Raw genomic sequence first — 19501 nt, forward strand, 5'->3', positions numbered from 1 at the left:
TATTGATGACGACACCTAAAATTGCACTTGTCATCAACATTTAGGTAAAAAAGTTTTAGAATAAAATTGTAAAAAAAAAACAATTAAACATTGCTATATAAATAAATGAAAAGAATTTGTCTGATTCCCAGACATTTAGAAATTGCAAAACAAAATTATTTCATCTTTGATAGCAAAACTTCAAAACGACAAAACTGACAGAATATTTGAATGGAAAACATATAGAATACTAAGTACGTAAAAATGCAAATTTGTCTCGTATTTGATCGTTACCGTTATTGCTTGGCTCCAAGTGTAGTGCATTTTCCAGCATATAACTGCCCATTAAAGTTCCGCTCTGTCACACTTTTACTTGCATTGAGCGTTGTCCAACTTGAGTGAAAACAAAGAGAGTAGTAATTGTAATTTGGTCCCACTGCCCACGGTCCACCTCGGAGCGTTGTTAATTCAATTATGCCTTGTAGGTACTGCAGCGCAATATGAAAGGAAAGCGAACAGCGCAAAGGATGTCCAGTATTGTTACGGGCGCGACTCCAGCATGGACGATGGAGGAATTTCCAAGCAAAATAGATCCAATATCAAACGTGGGCAGCGACGTTCGACAAAAAGTGAAAACAGCGCCGGACGTGCCCAGACAGAGTGATTCGGCGGAGGATAGTGATTTGGAAAATCCTACCGAGTGCCGTGAGATGGACCGTTACGTGAGGCTGCGGGAGGAACACGTGGAAGCGGTGGTGATTCTCAAGAATGAAAAAGTGCAGGAGAGCTTCGACAAATCCGACGTCGAGGAAAGCCTTGCCAAGAATAATGGAAAATTGACTTTTAATTTGACGCCGGAGCAGCTCGGGAATGTGACAGGTTGTGGCGGAGGAAGCGATGCGCAAAAAATCAATCCGTCCGGTGGTGTCTTCTCAGAAGACAAGAGCATTGTGAGGAAATCTAGCTTACGCAGAAATTCGCTCCGTGGCAATCAAATCGAGCTGGAGAAGCAATATGTGATGGAACCGCCGAAGCCAATTCCACGGGCAACAGGGCTATTTGAGGTGCCGAAGAAAATTCTCATGCCAATGCTCAGTGCAGAACAAAATTCCGTTGATGCCAGTACTGTTCAGGACAAACAACTCAAATTTGATGAAATTCTGTAGGTTTTTTTTTTCTATTTTGGGTTTATTTTTTTCCACACCTTTCCAGAGACCAATAACGTTGGATTACTGTTTTTTTTCTTCCACTGTTACAGTACCGTTTACGACGTATTCCCGACAGATTTTCTGCCGGTCAAGTATTTGTGCGGTATTTGCAAGAAGCTTTGCAACGAGCCACGGGTGCTCGACTGTTTGCATTCCTTCTGCAAGCGATGTCTGATTGAGCTGGAGACCAGCAGCCAATCCGGAAGCAATCTATTCTGGCGCCGCATAACCGAGAGTTGCCACTTAGAATTGGACTCGGAGGCAACGGCGTTCTCATGTACGGCATATATTGATGAATCGTGTTTCCGTTTATCGCTAGTCTCGCAGGTATTGTTTGTTGATTGTTCATTGCTTGCAATACGTTGGAGAAATTTAGGAATATTAGTTATTTATCGAATGTTCAAGTAGGGTTTAGTGTTACCCCTACAATTGCCCTGTGGTTACGCAGCCGTTGTCGATTAGGTAAAAGGTCATGTTCTGAAATCGAAATTCACCACCTAGGTTTTGTTTCGCTGCTGGCATTCCACGCTTCAGCTAGTTTTTGGAGCACAATTTCATCCCTCCATCGAAAGCAATACAAACAGAAAACGAGAAGCATCCGTTACCAACCATATCGCGACCATCAATTTATATGTTGAACGGAATCACTTAGCGTGTGCTGCAGCTGGAACCAATCAAGTCTACCCGGCGTTTTCCTACGAGCCGTTCCATCGGAGTGGAAAAGTTGTGCCATTCCACAATAGTCTAAACTGTACATTACGTAACTCAATCGTTACATCGCACATGTTCCCAACGAATGGTGGCGGTATAGGCGCTTATTCGATATGCGCAGATTTATGACTCGGCATGTAAGACACGTGCTTTCCAGCGACTAGCGTTGATTTTCATTGGCTTCCCGTGGAAACTGTACCATTGCAGTGGGGTTACCACCTGCAAATGGGTACGGGCACTGAATTGCAATTCACTTACCACAATTGTGACTCACTACGGTTTAGCAATATCAGTGCACTAATACTGTTGATTTATTTTCTTTTTTTTGCTCCTATGTTTGTGTTCTTTTTGCTAGTGAATAAAGTTTGATAAATGCCGCAACATCTCGTACTTGTAAAGTTTGGTATGGTTTCTTAGAGCTCCATTTGAGAGTTCCATTGGTAGAATTCGTGGCTTACTTTACCTGACTTACACTGTACTGTTTAGCAAGCGATGAGAAAGGACAAAGTGAAAAGTTTCCACAACCGGCATCTAAAGCACATCATGAGCCTCCGCACTCTGCCAGCAGTGCAACACCAGCAACAGCAGCAGCATCAGCAGCAGCTAATCGTGAAGCGTTCAGCGCAGAGTCACGTTTCGATCAGATTAGAGCTTCCTTTCAAAGTTTCAAGGAGAAGAACTGTTTAAAATCACCGTCGAAAGAAAAGGTGAGTAACTATGCCTTAAAGTTATTTCGTGTAACTGTATATTACTTTCGTTGCATCAACTTAAATGTGTTGCGCTTTACGAAAAGTTTGATTTGGTAGAATTGAAGTTGCTTCTGTGCATTAATTGAAATAGATACATCTTCGATACTCTTTTGATTTTCGTTTATTGATTTTTTCATTGAGTCTTTACGTCGAATCGCATATAAAGAATTGCTTATGATAGAAAATTCCATTAAATTCCATGCAAATTTAAATGATATTGCACATAATTTTCAACCAAAATCGTAGTTTATGTCAGAAGCAACTGAAATTTGAATGAGAAGACATTTTACGTGACACGATTTTTTTACTGTGTTAGAGAAAAAAAATGCGAAAATGGCTATAACTAAAATTTACAGCAACCGCTTCAAATCTAAATTCTTGTTTAAAACGACCTTAAACTAAGGCCGCTACAAATTTTATTTTCATTTTATGTCAACCCCCCCCCCCCTTCGAAAATCTTGAGTATTGGAAGGGGAAGAAAAAAAAGCTCAAACCGTTTTTTTCATTTCATTGGTTTGCCGACAGCATAAATGCTTAATTTAGCAACAAACAAGTCAGGTGACAGCGAGAGTGTCGTCGAAAGGCAAGCGAAATTAATAAAAATAATAATAAAGTGTTATTTTTCAACATTTATTTGAGTGCAAGTTACAACCGTCATAACTTGCACACAAACTTTGATCAAAGATATTTTTTTTTCGTTTCGGTATTATTTATTTTTTGCCATCCCCTCTGCTAACGTTGATAACCTTGGACATTAAAAGAATTCGAAATTTGTATCAGCCTGTATCAGCGAAATATAAAAATTAGAGTCTTACAATAAAATGCACGAAATACAAGATATCCAGGAAAAACTGGCGGATTGCGCTGATCTTCTCAGTAGTGAGTGTAATTGGACAAAACATTGTGTCGCTGACAGGGAGAATAAAATCGAAACAAAAGTTTTGAATGAGTTGAAAAACATTTTCATCTCTGAATGAATTTTTACTAAAATACACTAGGGTCGCTTTTTACGCGGGTTGTTTTTTACGCGGCTATTGATTTTGGCGTTGATTGCGGCATTGATTTTCTGTTACTTGGATTCCGGAATTTACGCGGTATTTTTTTTAGCCGGATTCTGCAATTTTCTGTTACTTGGATTCCGGAATTTGCGCGTTTTTACACGCGGTTTCTCATTACGCGGCATGTATCCCCCGCGAAAAAGCGATATTTATTGGTTTTCATGCAGAATTGACCCATTATGATTTTATTCTCTCAAGAGAAACTTTTTGAAACTAATAACTTTTCAGAAGTTGCTTCTCGAATTTGAATAATTCATCATTAGGAAAATCATATATTTGTAAGCAAACTAAAAAGATGTTGAGGTTAGTCGTAATTGCTTGTCTCAGAAAAATTCAAAATTTTATTGCATTTCGGTAATAATTCAATATTTTGAACAATAGATGCAAACAATGAATGAAAATGTTTTTTAAAGGGCAGTTATTCACAAGTTATTGTGAGTATGGAATATGATGGTTCAAGTATTAATGTATTAATGTTTTGGTGAACTCACAGAAATTGTCAATCTATAAAAATTTAAGTGCATAAAAATATTTAATACCGTTAAAAATTCTTTAAAAATTTTAAAAATTTTCAATTGTTTTTAGTTAATATCAAACCTTCTACTTATTTACTTACTTCAGCAACCTAGTGCCTTGGCAGGTCGTGCGGTATCAGGAATTTTATTCCACTTTTCGCGGTCCTGGGCTACTCGTCATCAATTTCCCGACACCCTCTGATCCGCTTAAGCCTGGTCAAGCCACCTAGCACGTTGAGCCCCTCTTTTTCTGGTGTCGTCCGGCATCCTCACGACATGTCCGGCCCATCGCAGCCTACCGACCTTCGGCAGGTGCACAAATGGAATCTCTCCAAGCAGTGCCTGCAGCTCGTGATTCATACGCCTGCGCCCCTCTCCGCTTTCGGTTTGTTCTTCACCGAATATTGTCCGCAACGTTTTGCAGGTACCCGGTTTAGGTTCCATGAAACAAAACTTCAAAGTTCATTGCAATCAATAGCGATAAGAACCAGTGACATCTCAAAGCTAATTTGAAGGAAACCTTTGATGTTATCACTATAATAATATAATATATGGGTCATTCCATACGAAGTGACCACGGAAAAGAATAAACTTGGACACGACCATCACGGATTTGGCTCAAAGCTGGGGGAATAATTCATCTTGGTTCACTATAAAAAATCCCAATTTTGGTGTCGATTGGAATACTCTGTGGGACCCCCCTCTTTGTGAAAAGACAATTTTTGTTCAAAATTCCGTTTTTCTTTTTCTTACAATTCATAGATGTAGGACGTCCGCAAAATACTGATAGATGATTTTTGAAGAAAATAAACCAAGGAATTCAGAAAAAATATAAGTTTTGACTGGAAGTGTTGCCAGATAAATTGTTTTTGTATTTGAAAACTAAATTTACATTTTTCGGCAAATGCAGCCATTTTTATTTTAAATTTGATAATTTCATCGTGTTCCTTGGAAATTTTCACATAAGAAACAACTATCATTCCGAGGTAATATGAGCCAATCTCGAGATATAACATTTTTACGAAAAAAGTTGTAAACTTCGTAATTATTTTTTTTTACAATTTATAGACGTAAGACACCTGGAAAATAGTGATAGATGAATTTTGGAGAAAGTTGACCAAGGAATCCAGAAAAAGTATTATTTTTGACCGGGAATGTTGCCAGATAGATTATTTTTCTATTTTAAAAGTAAATTTGCATTTTTCGGCAAATGTAGCTGAGTTTATTTTAAATTTGAAGATTTTATCGTGTTTCTCGGAAAATATCACATAAGAAACACTTATCACCCCGTGGTAATATGAGCCAATCTCGAGATATAGCATTTTTACAAAAATGGTTTTAAATTTCGTAATTAGTTTTTCGTAAAAATGCTATATCTCGAGATTGGCTCATATTACCACGGGGTGATAAGTGTTTCTTATGTGATATTTTCCGAGAAACACGATAAAATCTTCAAATTTAAAATAAACTCAGCTACATTTGCCGAAAAATGCAAATTTACTTTTAAAATAGAAAAATAATCTATCTGGCAACACTTCCGGTCAAAAATAATATTTTTTCTGGATTCCTTGGTTTATTTTCTTCAAAATTCACTCATCCTTATTATTCGGGTGTCTTACGGTTATAAACTATAAAATAAATTAATTACGAAATTTACAACTATTTTCGTAAAAATGCTATAGCTCGAGATTGGCCCATATTACCTCGGGATGATAGTTGTTTCTTACGTGAAATTTTCCAAGGAATACGATGAAATTATCAAATTTAAAATAAAAATAGCTGCATTTGCCGAAAAATGTAAATTTAGTTTTCAAAAACAAAAATAATCTATCTGGCGACACTTCCAGTCAAAAATTATATTTGTTTTGGATTCCTTGGTTTATTTTCTTCAAAAATCATCCATCAGTATTTTGCGGACGTCTTACATCTATGAATTGTTAGAAAAAGAAAAACGGAATTTTGAACAAAAATTGCCTGACTTTGTCACAAAGCGAGTGGTCCCACAGAGCGGGGGGTATTCCAATCGACACCAAAATTGGGATTTTTTCATAGTGAACCTAGATGAATAATTCCCCCAGCTTTGAGCCAAATCCGTGATGGTCGTGTCCAAGTGGCATGTACACTTCGTATGGAATGACCCATATATAATTATTATATAACATATATAATTTTATAATATATATAATTTTATCTTAAATTAGGGTAGAGCGGGGCTAGTTGGTTAATTTGAATATCTTCGAATCTACGTATCAAAAAATCATGTTACATGGGTGATACGTACTAGATAACCAGAGAAACTAAATGACAAAATGAAGTACAGTTTTAATTAGGACGTATAATAAATACAGGTTGGTGCCAAATTGGCCATCAATTCTACTCGGTTTTCAAGTTGAAACTTTTTGTCTAAACAAAGCTAGCCAAATGGAAATGGACATGGCTCAACGTATTATGAGAGTCATTTTAGTTAGTTTAGTTAGTTAGTTGTGTAAAGAAAACTTTCGCCAAAATTTTATTTTCATATATTTTAAATAATTTTCATATTTAATACATGAGAGGCTAGTGGGTCACATACTAGCGGGGCTGGTTGGTCATATGCACATCATAAATGAATTCAAGTAACCAAGCAAATGCAATTTCAGGAACAGTACTTTCGTGGTGCAAACTTAATCCAAGCGAAAACAGCATTTTTTATTGTTTAGCAAAACCATTTATTTTAAAACGATTAAACTATTTGGTAAAAGTTATTTCCATTGCATTGTCATTTTGATGAATATTTTATTGCACTCTACAAATGCTGAGTCATTGATCTGAAATAACTATGACGTACACTAATGCATCGACAAATGCCTTCTACCTGATGAAAATTTCGGCGAAAGCAAGTTTTCAACAAAAAAACTAATGTAGCTATAGTTTTGTGCTTGTGCAGATGCGAATCTAGAATTTGGCTCCGGTTCTCAATTTAATCCGTATTGTCTTTGATTTTAGAAAGGAAAGTGTCTTTGATTTAGTTCCCAACCAAACTATTAGAAAGATTTCAACGTATACTTCTCGTCAGGTATGAAATAGTAACACGATTTTTGACGCAGAACTACGTTTTTCTTTAGCCTACCACATAGGGATGTAAATAGGAAAACTATTAACGAAAAGGGGACGAAAATTGTCCCTTTTTAAATGTTTATAAATCGGTTTGTTTTCAACCGATTTCCTTCATTCTTGCAGCAATTGATTGGAAAATTATACACACATCCACCCAAATGTAGAAAAGTGTTGATTGATTATGCGAACTATTGTACTATTGAAAATTGTCAAACCTTGTTGAAACGAAAATTTCGTCCTCTGATTGGTCGCTTGCTGCCTTTCCATAAAAAGGTCGACAGAATAGTATAACTAGTTAGCCGCAGCGTAGTGAATTGCGGAAGTAGCAGCAGCGGGTTTCGCCAGTAAATAAATCACATCACATATCTAAGCAGCAGCGAGGTAGCACCAAATGTCTCGATTTACCAGTTAAGGGCTTCGGCCTTCTTCCCGCAATAAAGTTTTGCTTTTCATTGTCAACAGCACATTCTGTGCTGAATCCAAGAGAACACAATCTGTCGCGGCCGTCTTATTTACTGAATGCGAAAACAGCTTTTACAGATTTTGAACAGCAAATTGCCTTTCTCAAGGCAAATCAAGTAATTGAAGGTTAAGAATTTTTGGCAATAACACAATCATTCAGTGCTGGATCATAGCGATCAAATTCTGTCGCAGTCAAAGAATTTACTTTGTTTATTTACCTAATTCTCCCCGCTTCAAGCACAAAGCAAGCAATAGTAGACTTCATGACTTGATAATGAAACACTAACAACAATGCATTTGTTAATAGTGTGCGTAGTTCTACGTCAGTTATGCGGTCTTGTCTTGGATACAACCTCCTACTTTTTTTATGCAATTATGAGTTACTTTTCTCATGGTTTGGGATTTTGGAAAGCAAATGAATAAACAAAAAACCGGATGCGGTTTTACCTCCGCTGAGACGCTACAGGCTGCCGCAAATGCAGTAAGGAAGGAAAACTGAATTGTCCTTCCGAAATATAAATGGTCAATTTACCCCACACCCTGACCACTTATCCCAGCTGAGGGGCTAGTTAGCTAATTTGACATCCATTCAAAAAACATAGAATATCCGCAAAATCATTGTCTGCAACCCTGTGTTTTGTTCCAACGGTTAGCTGTTTCTAGCGTTTCCCATGATTTTAGTTCGCGCTTGACGGAATTGCTGCGTTGATCCTTGTTTCGCGAGGTAGTCAGCCTTTTCATTGCTCTCGATACCACAATGTACAGAAGAACTTTCTGCCGGGATAGCTCTCGCAGTGCTGCGCTGCACTCCCAAACTAATTTGGACGCGCATTTGGCGGCCCTTAGTGCCAATAGTGCAGCTATAGGTTGTCCGAGAAGATGCCGATTTTCGCGTGCCTGTTATTACGTTTAATACATATCTTGGCGCAGACGAGTAGACGCAGACGCAGACTGGTGGGCCATACACCCATTGGAATAGTTTCCTTAACACCAAGCCAGTGTTGGATCGTATTTTTGACCCATCTGTATAGAAACAGATGATGCCTGATGGATGTGCAGAACCCTACTCCACATGTGGCGATTTGTTTCGGTCACCTTATATGGAATGTCAAGATTTTTCTGAACCGCCATGCAGTCTGACACTGTGGTGACTGAAGGGTTAAACTCCTACAAAATTGTGCGTTTTTAGCGCGTTTGTTGATGTATTTTGGAACCAGTACAATGATTGCGTGTTGGGCATAACACAAATCATGCTTTAGCATTTTTCCAGCTCCAAACTACTACACTTAAATAGTTTTTCAACTGGTGTTAGTATCGTCATGATGTTTTGTACTGGTATTGATAATGGGTCAGAATTCGTGAAACGGATAACTAAAAATCGCGATATCTATTTTTTTCAAATAAGTATTGATTTTCCATTTTTTATTAAATTTGAGTAAGTTTTCAAGTTGTTATTGTCATTTCAGGTCCAAATTGTTTTTAAATAGACATAGCTTTAAAAATATTGCATCGAATTTGATGAAATTTTCACAGCAGATGCATCCTAAGTTGTAGTTTACGAAAATTTTATTTTGAAGAAAAATTTTTTTTTTCAATATAAACTATTTAAAACAATATGTTGAAAATCTATGTTCTGGGGCACTAAAAAATCTGAAAAAAATCACAAGTATTTTTGGCGAAATTTCGAAACTTCCCTGAAAATTTCGCGGTGGTGTTTTTTTTTGATCAAAAGATATGGGCCTTCAAAGCTGGTGCCGCAACGCATTTTCAAGCGAGAAATGCTCCTAAACACAGTTTTCTTCAGTTCCCATACCAAAAAGTGCACCATAATGACTAAAAGTAATAGCACGGGCGATCTTACCCCGCTGATGCGTTCTGTACGGCTGTCGCCTAACTAAATTTTGCATTATTTTTTCAGTAAAATGTGCAGGTAGGCTTGCGAGTTGTTAGGGGCATAAGGAATACTGTCTTCATCATTAAGTTGGGTAACAGACTAAGCATATTTTGACTATTTTGCGACTAAAAATCATTTCTATGAAACTAGTTTTACAAACCTTACAGAATTTTTGCATATAACTGAAACTATGATTGTAATAGTAGTACTGCTCACTAGCTTTTTGCTTAAAAATGCGTTGCGGCACCAATTTTGAAAGCCCATATCAAATAACACCACCCCGAAATTTTCAGGGAAGTTTCGAAATTTCGTCAAAAATACTTGTGATTTTTTTCAGATTTTTCAGTGCCCCAGAACATAGATGTTCAACATATTGTTTAAATAGTTACTATTGAAAAAATATTTTTTTCTTCAAAATAAAATTTTCGCAAATTACAACTTAGGATGCATCTGCTGTGAAAATTTCATCAAATTCGATGCAATATTTTTATGGCTTTAAAAACTATTTAACTATTTCTATTTGAAAACAATTTTGACCTAAATTTTAAATGACAATAACAACTTGAAAACTTACTCAAATTAAATAAAAATTGGAAAATCTAATGTTTTTCAGAAGGTTGCTCTCGTTGAAACAGTGCAACCAGCAGTCAATACTGATAATTTGAGTACTGACTAGAATCTAGTTTTGAAAAGTTAATAAAAATAGATTTTAAAAAAATGTGCTTTTTTGGATAATTATTTGAAATAATTATCCAAAAAAGCACATTTTTTAGAAATATATTTTTTTTATAAAAACTACTAAAATATTTATTTCTAGCGGAGGCCTAGTGTGGTTGGTAACGTCTTCGTCAACCACGCTCGACGCCTGGGTTCGAATCCCACCGCCGACATAGGTGTCGATGGTTGTGAGGTGGCGTGATCCACTCACAACCAACCCAACTGGTCTAGATTCAATCCTAGCCGACACCGGGAGATTTTCTGAGGCAAAAAATCTCTGGGATCACGCCTTCCATCGCATGAGGAAGTAAAGCCATTGGCGCCGGTCCGTGGATAAACGGGTCGTGAGTTAGGGTTCTGGGTGTGGAGTCGCCTCCCTGGGCGTCGGTGATTGGCCACAACAGTGGCGGAACTAGACCGACGGAAAATAAGCGAGAATAAAAAAAAATATTTGTTTCAAAAAATTGTTACTTTTTTCCTTGATTTCTCCATGATCGGACGGATTGCATTGTTCAGGTAATCTTTTGTGGTTTTAAAAAAATAGAAAAAAATAGATTTTTAAAAAATGAGCATTTTAAATAATTAATTTTTAGTTTTTCTTTTAACTTTTTTTTTGTTTCAAAATATGAATAATTTTTTAAGAGTGTATATTATTGTTCTGTTTTTCCGTTTGTTTGATCGATGTAACATCTTCGGCAAAGTTACAGATAATCATTTTGATTTCCATAAGAAAAAAACTTACCCTGAATTTTAAAAAATGATAAACAAAAAAAAAATCCAAAATAAACAATTTCTAAAATATTTTTTGAGCTCAAACTGATTGTTTAATCGGTAAAGTGTCTTAAGCAAAGTTGTTAATAATATTTAATTCTTCCAAAAATGTATACTATTTAAAAAATATTAAAAAAATTGTAATTTTGCAAAATTTTATTTTAGTTCAGTCAACTATCATTGTTTAGCCATAAACCGGAAGTCACCATCTTGGATTTCTAAATAGCATCCGAAACCGATTTATGACCTTTGCGTATCAGTCCGAGTACGGAAGTATCCATATTTAGTGTATATTTTTCATTGTGGCTATTTTTCGGAAATCGAAAGCTACCATACCGGCCAGTTTAGGCTGTTTGGTAGAAACTGGAAATCTTCTTGGAATTCAAAATGGTGTGTGGGATCGGTTTTTGGCCTGGTTTCGATTGTACCCGTATTGCCCATACATGTACCCATACAAATAAATAGTTTTTTGAGTTAGGAGCTATATAAAATAAAGACAGCCAATCAATAAGAAATCTTTTCGTAACATGTTGAAAGGCCTTGCCTTACGTTACATATGTTAATAAATAAATAATAATAATATTATTATTGGATGGCATTTGGTTTTGCTTGTAGCTCTGATTGGTTGAATTATTAATAATGATTTTTATCTCACAAACGAAATATTTTTAAAATCAAGAACTATTCAAAATTGAATAATTTGGAAAAATAACGTTTTCGAAAGTAAACTAAAAAAAGCAAAAATTTGGTCAGTGTTATTTTTTGCCGCAAAAATGAATTCAAATTCTATTTAAGTTTGGCGACATTATTCAATAATTTAAACAAAATATGAAACAAAAATGAGCACTTAACCGTGGTTATCAACAAGTTATTGCGAGTATTAAATATGAAGGTCTAAACTTACAGAATATGTTTATTAATAATGATTTGAATGTAAAGATATGAAAATTTTATAGCGTTAAAAATGTTATTAAATAGCAGAGGTTTTTCAATTATCATTCAAAATAATACCAAAACTGTTGAGTGGCCGTAAGATATGCGCAATCGTGATTTTTACTTTATTATTTATAAATTTTTAGTTCCCATATTAGAAATTGAATAATGCTATTTTTTAACTGTACAATTTTTTTCTGGTAGAATATCTATGAGAAAGGGAACAAAACAGAAATCAATATTTGCTGCTAATGAACATCATTCAAGTGTGGCTGATACTATAAAAAACAACACCTCAAGGTATTACTAGAAATCCACATAATACAAGAAAATAAAACATGGATTGAAAATATTTGAAAAAAGAAAAAATGGAAAAATTAAACACCGGTTTCGGAAAGATTTCGGAGAAACCTATATTGAACGGGACAGTACCGGTTTTTCGACTGTTTTTAACCATCCCGTATTTTTGTCATTTTGTACCGTTTTCGGATACTCCTTGGAAAAATCTTAAATAGAGCTTTGCATTGAAATTTTCCTAAACGGAAAATAAGTTTCCAAGCAGCCAGGATTTTTTAAATATCATTGAGTACGTTTTGTGCCTTCCTGACAGCACCGCACCACTGGAAGGACATCCCCTATCGTGAACTGACGAAAAAGTTGCATTTGAAAGTTGAGACCATGATGATTGTTAGTCAAAATATCGATCATCATGTGACAAATTTCAAGAACTCATTGCGAAAATCAACCTCATCAGGATCGGGTTAGTTTATCAAAGTAATGAATAATTTTTTGCATGCTTTGGATGGTAAAAATTTTCAGAAATCAATTTTATCATGTGTCCCGTTTTTCGAACCCATTTGTCTCGTTTTTATCTCGAGAGAATCTAGTCAGCCTAATATTAGGTGGTTTGGTTGTTTTCAGAAAACTGGCAATAACGATCTTGAACTGACGCTTTCGATGTTTTCGATTTTTAAATTCCTACCCCTATCCCAGAATATTTGCTGTACGTCGTAATTCTACGTCCAAATAAACCACTATTATTTTTGTTCTAAATTAAGCGAAATTTCGAAATTTTTAATGGTAAGATTGTATGATATAGGAGTGAGTGTATTTAGATTCAAATAGTTTCGATTATTTACCTAAATAAAAGTGATTTCAGATATTTTTGCGAGACTGTACTGTGTGAATTATTCAATATTATTATTTAATATTTTACTCTTGTTTTCATAAAACAATAATTTAAAAAAGTCACTTTTTGAAAATCTTATTTTACATTTTTTTTCAAATTTTTTACTTAAGTTTTTTTTCAGCATATATTTTTTGCAGGATATAACTTCTATTTACTTATACTTAATAAAATGTTTGAATCTCAATAATATTTGAAAAAGTTATCGTGATTAAAAAATTAAACTGTTAGCATAAAATGATTTCAGCCTATAAGTAGAAACATCTGTGCAAAGTTTCAATCAAACCAAAAATGGTCGATCTAAATTGTTTCCCTTTGTCACCTGGAATTGCCCAACTGCTAAACTATGAGTGTAGCGTGTTTTCTTTTATAGTCTACATTTTATTATTAACACCAACCATCATGATCTAACGAGCGATGAACTGCCTCGAATGCATACTGATTTTGATTTTTATTTTCCCTTCCAGATCAAAGAAAAGTCCGGCAAAGCTTCCAAAATATTATACAGCAATCAAGAGAAGCACATCCCGTGTCCAACCTGTGGCATGGCAACCGAAATTCCCCTCGGTGGCGTGACCCGCCTTCCACCGCATTTCGTAATGGCACGTAAAATTGAGGACATGGTGTCGGCCTGTGGGAATCCTCCAGCGAACGTTCTCTGTGAGCTGTGCACCAGTGAAGTGACGGTAAGCGTCGGTGTCTATCACGCTAGTTTCGTAAATGTTTCCTTCGAAGTTTGTTAGAGTACCTACGAAAGATTGTAATGATCCCGCTTTTGGAAAGTTTTTTTATAACCTTTCACCCATTCATCATTATGCAGGCGACATCATCCTGCACGACGTGCTCGCTGAAGCTGTGCAACTTCTGCCGTGAGACTCACCAGAGGCAGCGGAACACGTCCAGTCACATCGTCCGCTCGGTTGGGGAGCTGCTGAAAAAATCCCGTCGCTCTGATCCAGAGGCACGCTCCATTAAGTGCCCCGTGCATCCGGAGCATCAATTAAAATTATTCTGCACCACTTGCCACCAAGTGATATGCAACGAGTGCACGGCGCACGTTCACTGGGATCATAAGCATACGTCTGCCTCGAAAGCGTGCAAAATCTACAGCAGATTTGTGAGGAATGCAATCGAGCAAACGAAACCACTGGAGGATTACGCCTCGCAGGCCATCGGTCGGCTCAACGATTTGTCGGTACGGATCAACAGCCGGTGTGAAGCCGTCCAGCGGGATGTCGAGGTGTTCGTTGACGAGTATATCGAAGCATTGGAGGACCACCGGAAGACGCTGCTGAAGCAGATCGACGATATACGGGAGGCCAAGATGGAGATGATTATTGCACAGCAGAGTGATTTGGGTAAGATGCCTAATGAAAGGCAAATAACTCTAAAATTTGAAAAGCATATTTTTACTAATGTAAAACTTAATTAGGTATAATGTTACTCGAAACAATTTTTTTTCAAGTCAAATTTTGAATACTCGTCGTTTACGTGGCATGAAATTGCTAAATAGATATATCGCCATTGATATTTTGATGTGCAGCTTCATTTCGTTTATTCATTTTCAGTGGGAGTTTATTCAACTCGCCAGAATGATCTAGGAAAAAAGCGCTCTGCCTCACAATCAAGATTCTGTTTCTGTTTTTTTTGCACAATTTCCAGAGCAACGCTCACGAAACGCCCGCGCGGCCATCGACTTCGCGGAGGAAATCATCAGCGAGGGCAGCGAAATTGAAAATCTGGTGTTCGTAAGCATTCTGCTCAATCGGTTGGAGCATTGTCTGAAATCGAACCGTACACTCGACTTCAAAGTGGCGGACACGTTGGAGTTTTTGCCGGATGAGCTGGCGCCCTGCTTCAAGTTGCAGAACCAGATTGCCCTGTACGGTGTGGTAACGACACAAAAAGCGGACCCGAGAAAGTGCACGCTGGAGAATTGCGCCGAACTGGCGTGTCTGAAAGTACACAAAAAGGTGGAACTATCGCTTGTCACCAAGGATTACGAGGGTAAAACGATGAATCACGGCGGGATTATGATACAAACAGATCTCCGCTATAGGGACGAGGAAACGAGGGTCGTCTCGCTTCATGTCGTCGATAATAGAAACGGGACGTACAGGCTGTCGTTTCTGCCGGACCGTGCAGGTGTTATGAATCTGATGATATCCGTTGATGGGAAAGTTATTGAGGTAAGAATGTTTGCTGCTTGGTGGAATTGGTTGTTTATAACGTTTGCGTTTACGCTTTCATCAGGACTGCCCATATGTGTTGCGAATTCATAACTTACGGCCACACTCCGGTGTGTACCACTGCTGTTCGTTCTGCTCGAGTAACGGGTCGAAGCATAGCACCTGTGCATGCGGCAGCATCATGCCTGGAGGCTACCGGGGTTGCGGACACGGTCACGAAGGACATCCCGGTCAGCGACACTGGTCTTGCTGTGGCAGTCTTGCAGAATGCTCCGACTGTGTGTCTCAGGGTAAAAGCTGGCGGTAAAAAAAGGTTAAACGAGGTTTATAGTCCTATTTTCAGTAATGAAGAAATTCATATGAAAAGCAAAGTATCGAGTAATTCACAGTGTTTCAATAATTCAGATAATATAGTCACCCCAGAATAACATTTGCACTCTACACAATATTCGACTTCGATACACAATTAACACAGTTCCGGTAGCATCCGATTGAAATTAATGCTTTATTATCATTTTGAAATTTGCCTTTTGTTCATAGTGAACTGCCGCATCTTGAAGATTCTCAGCGATTCATGGTAGGAAGATCGCCTTAAAGAAAATTAAGAGCGTAGGTTGGCAAGAAATATTGTTTAATGCGTAGAGCCGATCAGGTAAAACGATCGCCTCTGTATGTTGTGTTTGTCTTTTGCGTTTTGCACGTTGTTGCTCTTACCCGATATCTCCTCTTAGCTGTATCGTAGGCCAACGTGAACAAGGCAAATGAACGTGCTAAACCTAGTCATTTCGTGCAGCTTTATAACATTCCGGTGGTGCCACTGCACGTGTGCGGTTCTTGCAATCGAATTATGGCCTCCTCTATGGCGATGATGAAGCCCAGATAATCCAGATCCCCTAGGGCGAAAAACATAGGTGCTGACAGGCCACACACGAGATGTTAACAAAACAATACAATAAATTATACAGAGATTGTCTCCTTCCAGGGTAAGTTTCATCCTGGCACTAGACTGCCGGTAATGGATTGTGTTTGTTAATTCAGAGAAATCAATTCTGTTGCAAGTCTGCGTGTATTCTCTAGGATTCAGATTATTTTAGTTCCATTTTATTCACATTGGTGGAGCAAAAAGCTAAGTCGATTGCTATAGTGTTTGCTGTTGGAAAAGCCTGGTGTTGCGTTTAGAATTTTAGGAATGAGTTTAAAAGCTATTGTTTTGTGATGAGATTAGATGAGGCTGGATTAGAGCTTTTTATACCAAATGACCTATCATCGGAAAACTATTATTTTTTTGACGTGGGACACGTCTTTGTTTACTATACTGGGATGCATTCTGAAAAATTGGAAATGAAACGGGCAAATGTTGCGTCAGATTTCAAACGCTAATAACAGCATAACCACATGATGGATAACAATAACCAATATGTTGTTGGATAGATAAAATGTATAACAATTTTGTAATGTGTTTATTATCTCTCTAATTTCATTGCTAAGCGGTAAAATTGATAATAATTTCAATAACAAATTTACGCGAATAATGAACCAATTACCTGCGAGCATTCCTAGCACAGACGACGTGAATGGACACCATCCGTTCCCTGTGATATTCCCTGTATCAATTTCGAAATAAAAATTAACGGAGTCTCCCCGTCCCAATAGGTCAATTTATTTTTGCTTCCATGAGCTTAGACTAATATGATGTCTCGAAGGTAAAAGTTTGAAACAATACCCATCCTTGAACAATCTCTAAACCTGCGTGTTAGGTACTGTAGAACCTAATAAAAACTGATGTCTTGAAAGAAAACATGCCAGTAAAAGCAACAGTACCAGAGGAGTATAGAACCGCAGGGCTCTCGTCGTCTATGATTTCATTGGTACTCTTCTATTCGTACTGCAGCAGTACTATTCGTATTGCAGTGGTACACTTTTGTTCGTACATTTCTATTCGTATGCAATTGAGGAAAAACTACAATGCTGCTGTTGATGGTGATTGAAAGTTTATTTCATAAATATGATTGCCATGAATTACTCAACAAGAATTGTAAATTTTTGCAACGGATATTTATTTAATTTTATCTTCGATATTCACTAAATAATCGTGACCGGATAGTATCGAAAGAGTAAATTCCTAAATATATACATTTATAGAAGAGTAAGAACCTGCGAATGCTTGTGATTTTTTAGTTTATTTAGTAAGATTCGTACAGAATCTCTTTTTATATTTCAAAATTGTTAGATGATATATTATTATTCTAAGCTTTACCATAGTAAACGTATATTTCCTGTCTTCGTAATACAGCGAATGTAGTTGCAGGCAAATGAAAAAATTGTCAAGCAAAAAATAAAAATGTAATTGTGGATTTCTACGATTTCTTGCTGGAACTTGTTAGGAATTTTGTTCAAAATATTTTCTTATGTTTTCCAATTGATGAACCTTTGTAAGGGCTTCCATATTATTTTGAAAGTAAGATCCATGCTATAGATTTGATTTAGTTAGAGTTAAATAAGACAAAACCATTCATTATGATAACATAAGCATTATTGGATTTGGTTTTTGAGGATATAGAGATAATTCTGACTTTGACGCATTATGAGAAATTCTTGGTGCTTCTTCAACAAGCACGATATGCTTGTGCCTTGTTAAATACATATTTTTTTGCACAAAAAAAAAATACTAAAGGCATAATATCGCCAAATATGAATGATATTTCTTCGAGTGTTGTTGAATATATTCCAAAAATTGATTTCCAGGGGAGGCTGAAAATAAACACATTGATTCTGTCTGCAGCAGACTCTGTATATTTTGTAACAAAAAATCCCCTAATTACAGTGTTTAGTCCCACGTCACCATTTCATAAAACCCTAGGGCTGTATACCTTGTAGTATTTAAATGAAACTTTGCACATGTGCTTGACTTAGCAAACTGATATTTTTCAACTTATGTGAGTTAATTATTGTGCTAACAAGTAAAAAATATGAAAAATCATCCACGAGAAGAGAATTAAAAATTATGTGAATAATATGTGAATACTGAAAAAAGTTCAGTTTTTTGTTAAGTTGAATTTAGAAGGAATAGCAATTTTTTTTTCAGATTTTCATTAATGTTTTCGATTACTATGTATACTGTGAATTATTAGGCCTACTAACGGAAAAACGAGAATTTTGAACTAAACTGTTTTGAATTGTTTATACAGTCTTCATCTAGACTCCTCTTACAATGGCCAATGACACATATTAAAGTTACTATATGTAAATAAATAAAAAGAATCTTCCAGCATTTTTGAACCAGTTTCGAAGTGATGCGCGTCTAGTCCGGGACAAGAGGAAATAATCGCTCGGGACTGAATCAAATACGCAGAGTGGGATTCCAGTACCTTTCATATCGCGAGCATATTTTCTCTGCCATGTCCAATCGGTACAATAATGTATAATAATATTTTTCATGGATTGTTTTACCACGCTCAAAGTAATCGACGTTTTCGAACGCTTTGGACGACTCTTACCACCCATTCTGTGTTGTTTTGCAAAAACTCAAAGTTTTACATGTCGCAAGCAAGGTTTCGCTACCGTTTTCAATCTAGCCTGTGTCTCTGGAAGGGTACTTACCCCACGGTTCTCCTCGATAAATCCGGAACGGAAAATTTTGAAATGTACCCTACTGTCCCAAAAACTAGGATAAATTTGGAATCTTTTGAAAAAGGTTCGATCAAATTCGGTTTTGATCTTGCGGAATAGCAGGTGAGAGAGTTTTCATTTTTTCGGCTCTGGAGGGTTAAGGAACGTAAGTGCTAATGTCGATTATATCGATGTCATCCGCAAAACCAAAAAGCATGTTAGTTTTTTTTTGCACTACACCTTCCAAGACCATGTTAAATAGAAGGTTTGAAAGCGCGACCCATTGCTTTAGTCCATCCAACTTTACGAAAGTGACTGATGTCTCACCTTTTAAAAGATCAACCAACCCGTATGCTTTCTGCAAGCTGCTACAAAGAATTTTCGTTATTTTATAAGGGGCCATCCACATACCACGTGGACAGAT

The 19501-nt window shown here is 36.7% G+C and overlaps 1 protein-coding gene across 1 annotated transcript; it reads left to right on the plus strand.

Annotated features, from left to right (window-relative positions):
• Window positions 1-491: 491 nt before the first annotated feature.
• LOC129731964 (tripartite motif-containing protein 45) lies at window positions 492-18765 on the plus strand. Its single transcript, XM_055692395.1, has 7 exons — window positions 492-1141; window positions 1238-1464; window positions 2385-2605; window positions 13747-13965; window positions 14100-14637; window positions 14942-15468; window positions 15533-18765. Exons 1-7 carry the CDS (start codon window positions 507-509, stop codon window positions 15773-15775), a joined length of 2610 nt encoding a protein of 869 aa, XP_055548370.1. The 5' UTR covers window positions 492-506; the 3' UTR covers window positions 15776-18765.
• The last annotated feature ends 736 nt before the right edge of the window (window positions 18766-19501 follow it).

This window comes from Wyeomyia smithii, chromosome 3 (assembly GCF_029784165.1).
Source record: "Wyeomyia smithii strain HCP4-BCI-WySm-NY-G18 chromosome 3, ASM2978416v1, whole genome shotgun sequence".
NCBI lineage: Eukaryota > Metazoa > Arthropoda > Insecta > Diptera > Culicidae > Wyeomyia > Wyeomyia smithii.

Bases quoted from the DNA above. Each gene is read 5' to 3' on its own strand.
- LOC129731964 (XM_055692395.1), top strand. From the start codon at position 507: ATGTCCAGTATTGTTACGGGCGCGACTCCAGCATGGACGATGGAGGAA. The intron at 1,142-1,237 runs GTAGGTTTTTTT...CCACTGTTACAG, and splicing joins CTCAAATTTGATGAAATTCT to TACCGTTTACGACGTATTCC. The intron at 13,966-14,099 runs GTAAGCGTCGGT...ATCATTATGCAG, and splicing joins TGTGCACCAGTGAAGTGACG to GCGACATCATCCTGCACGAC.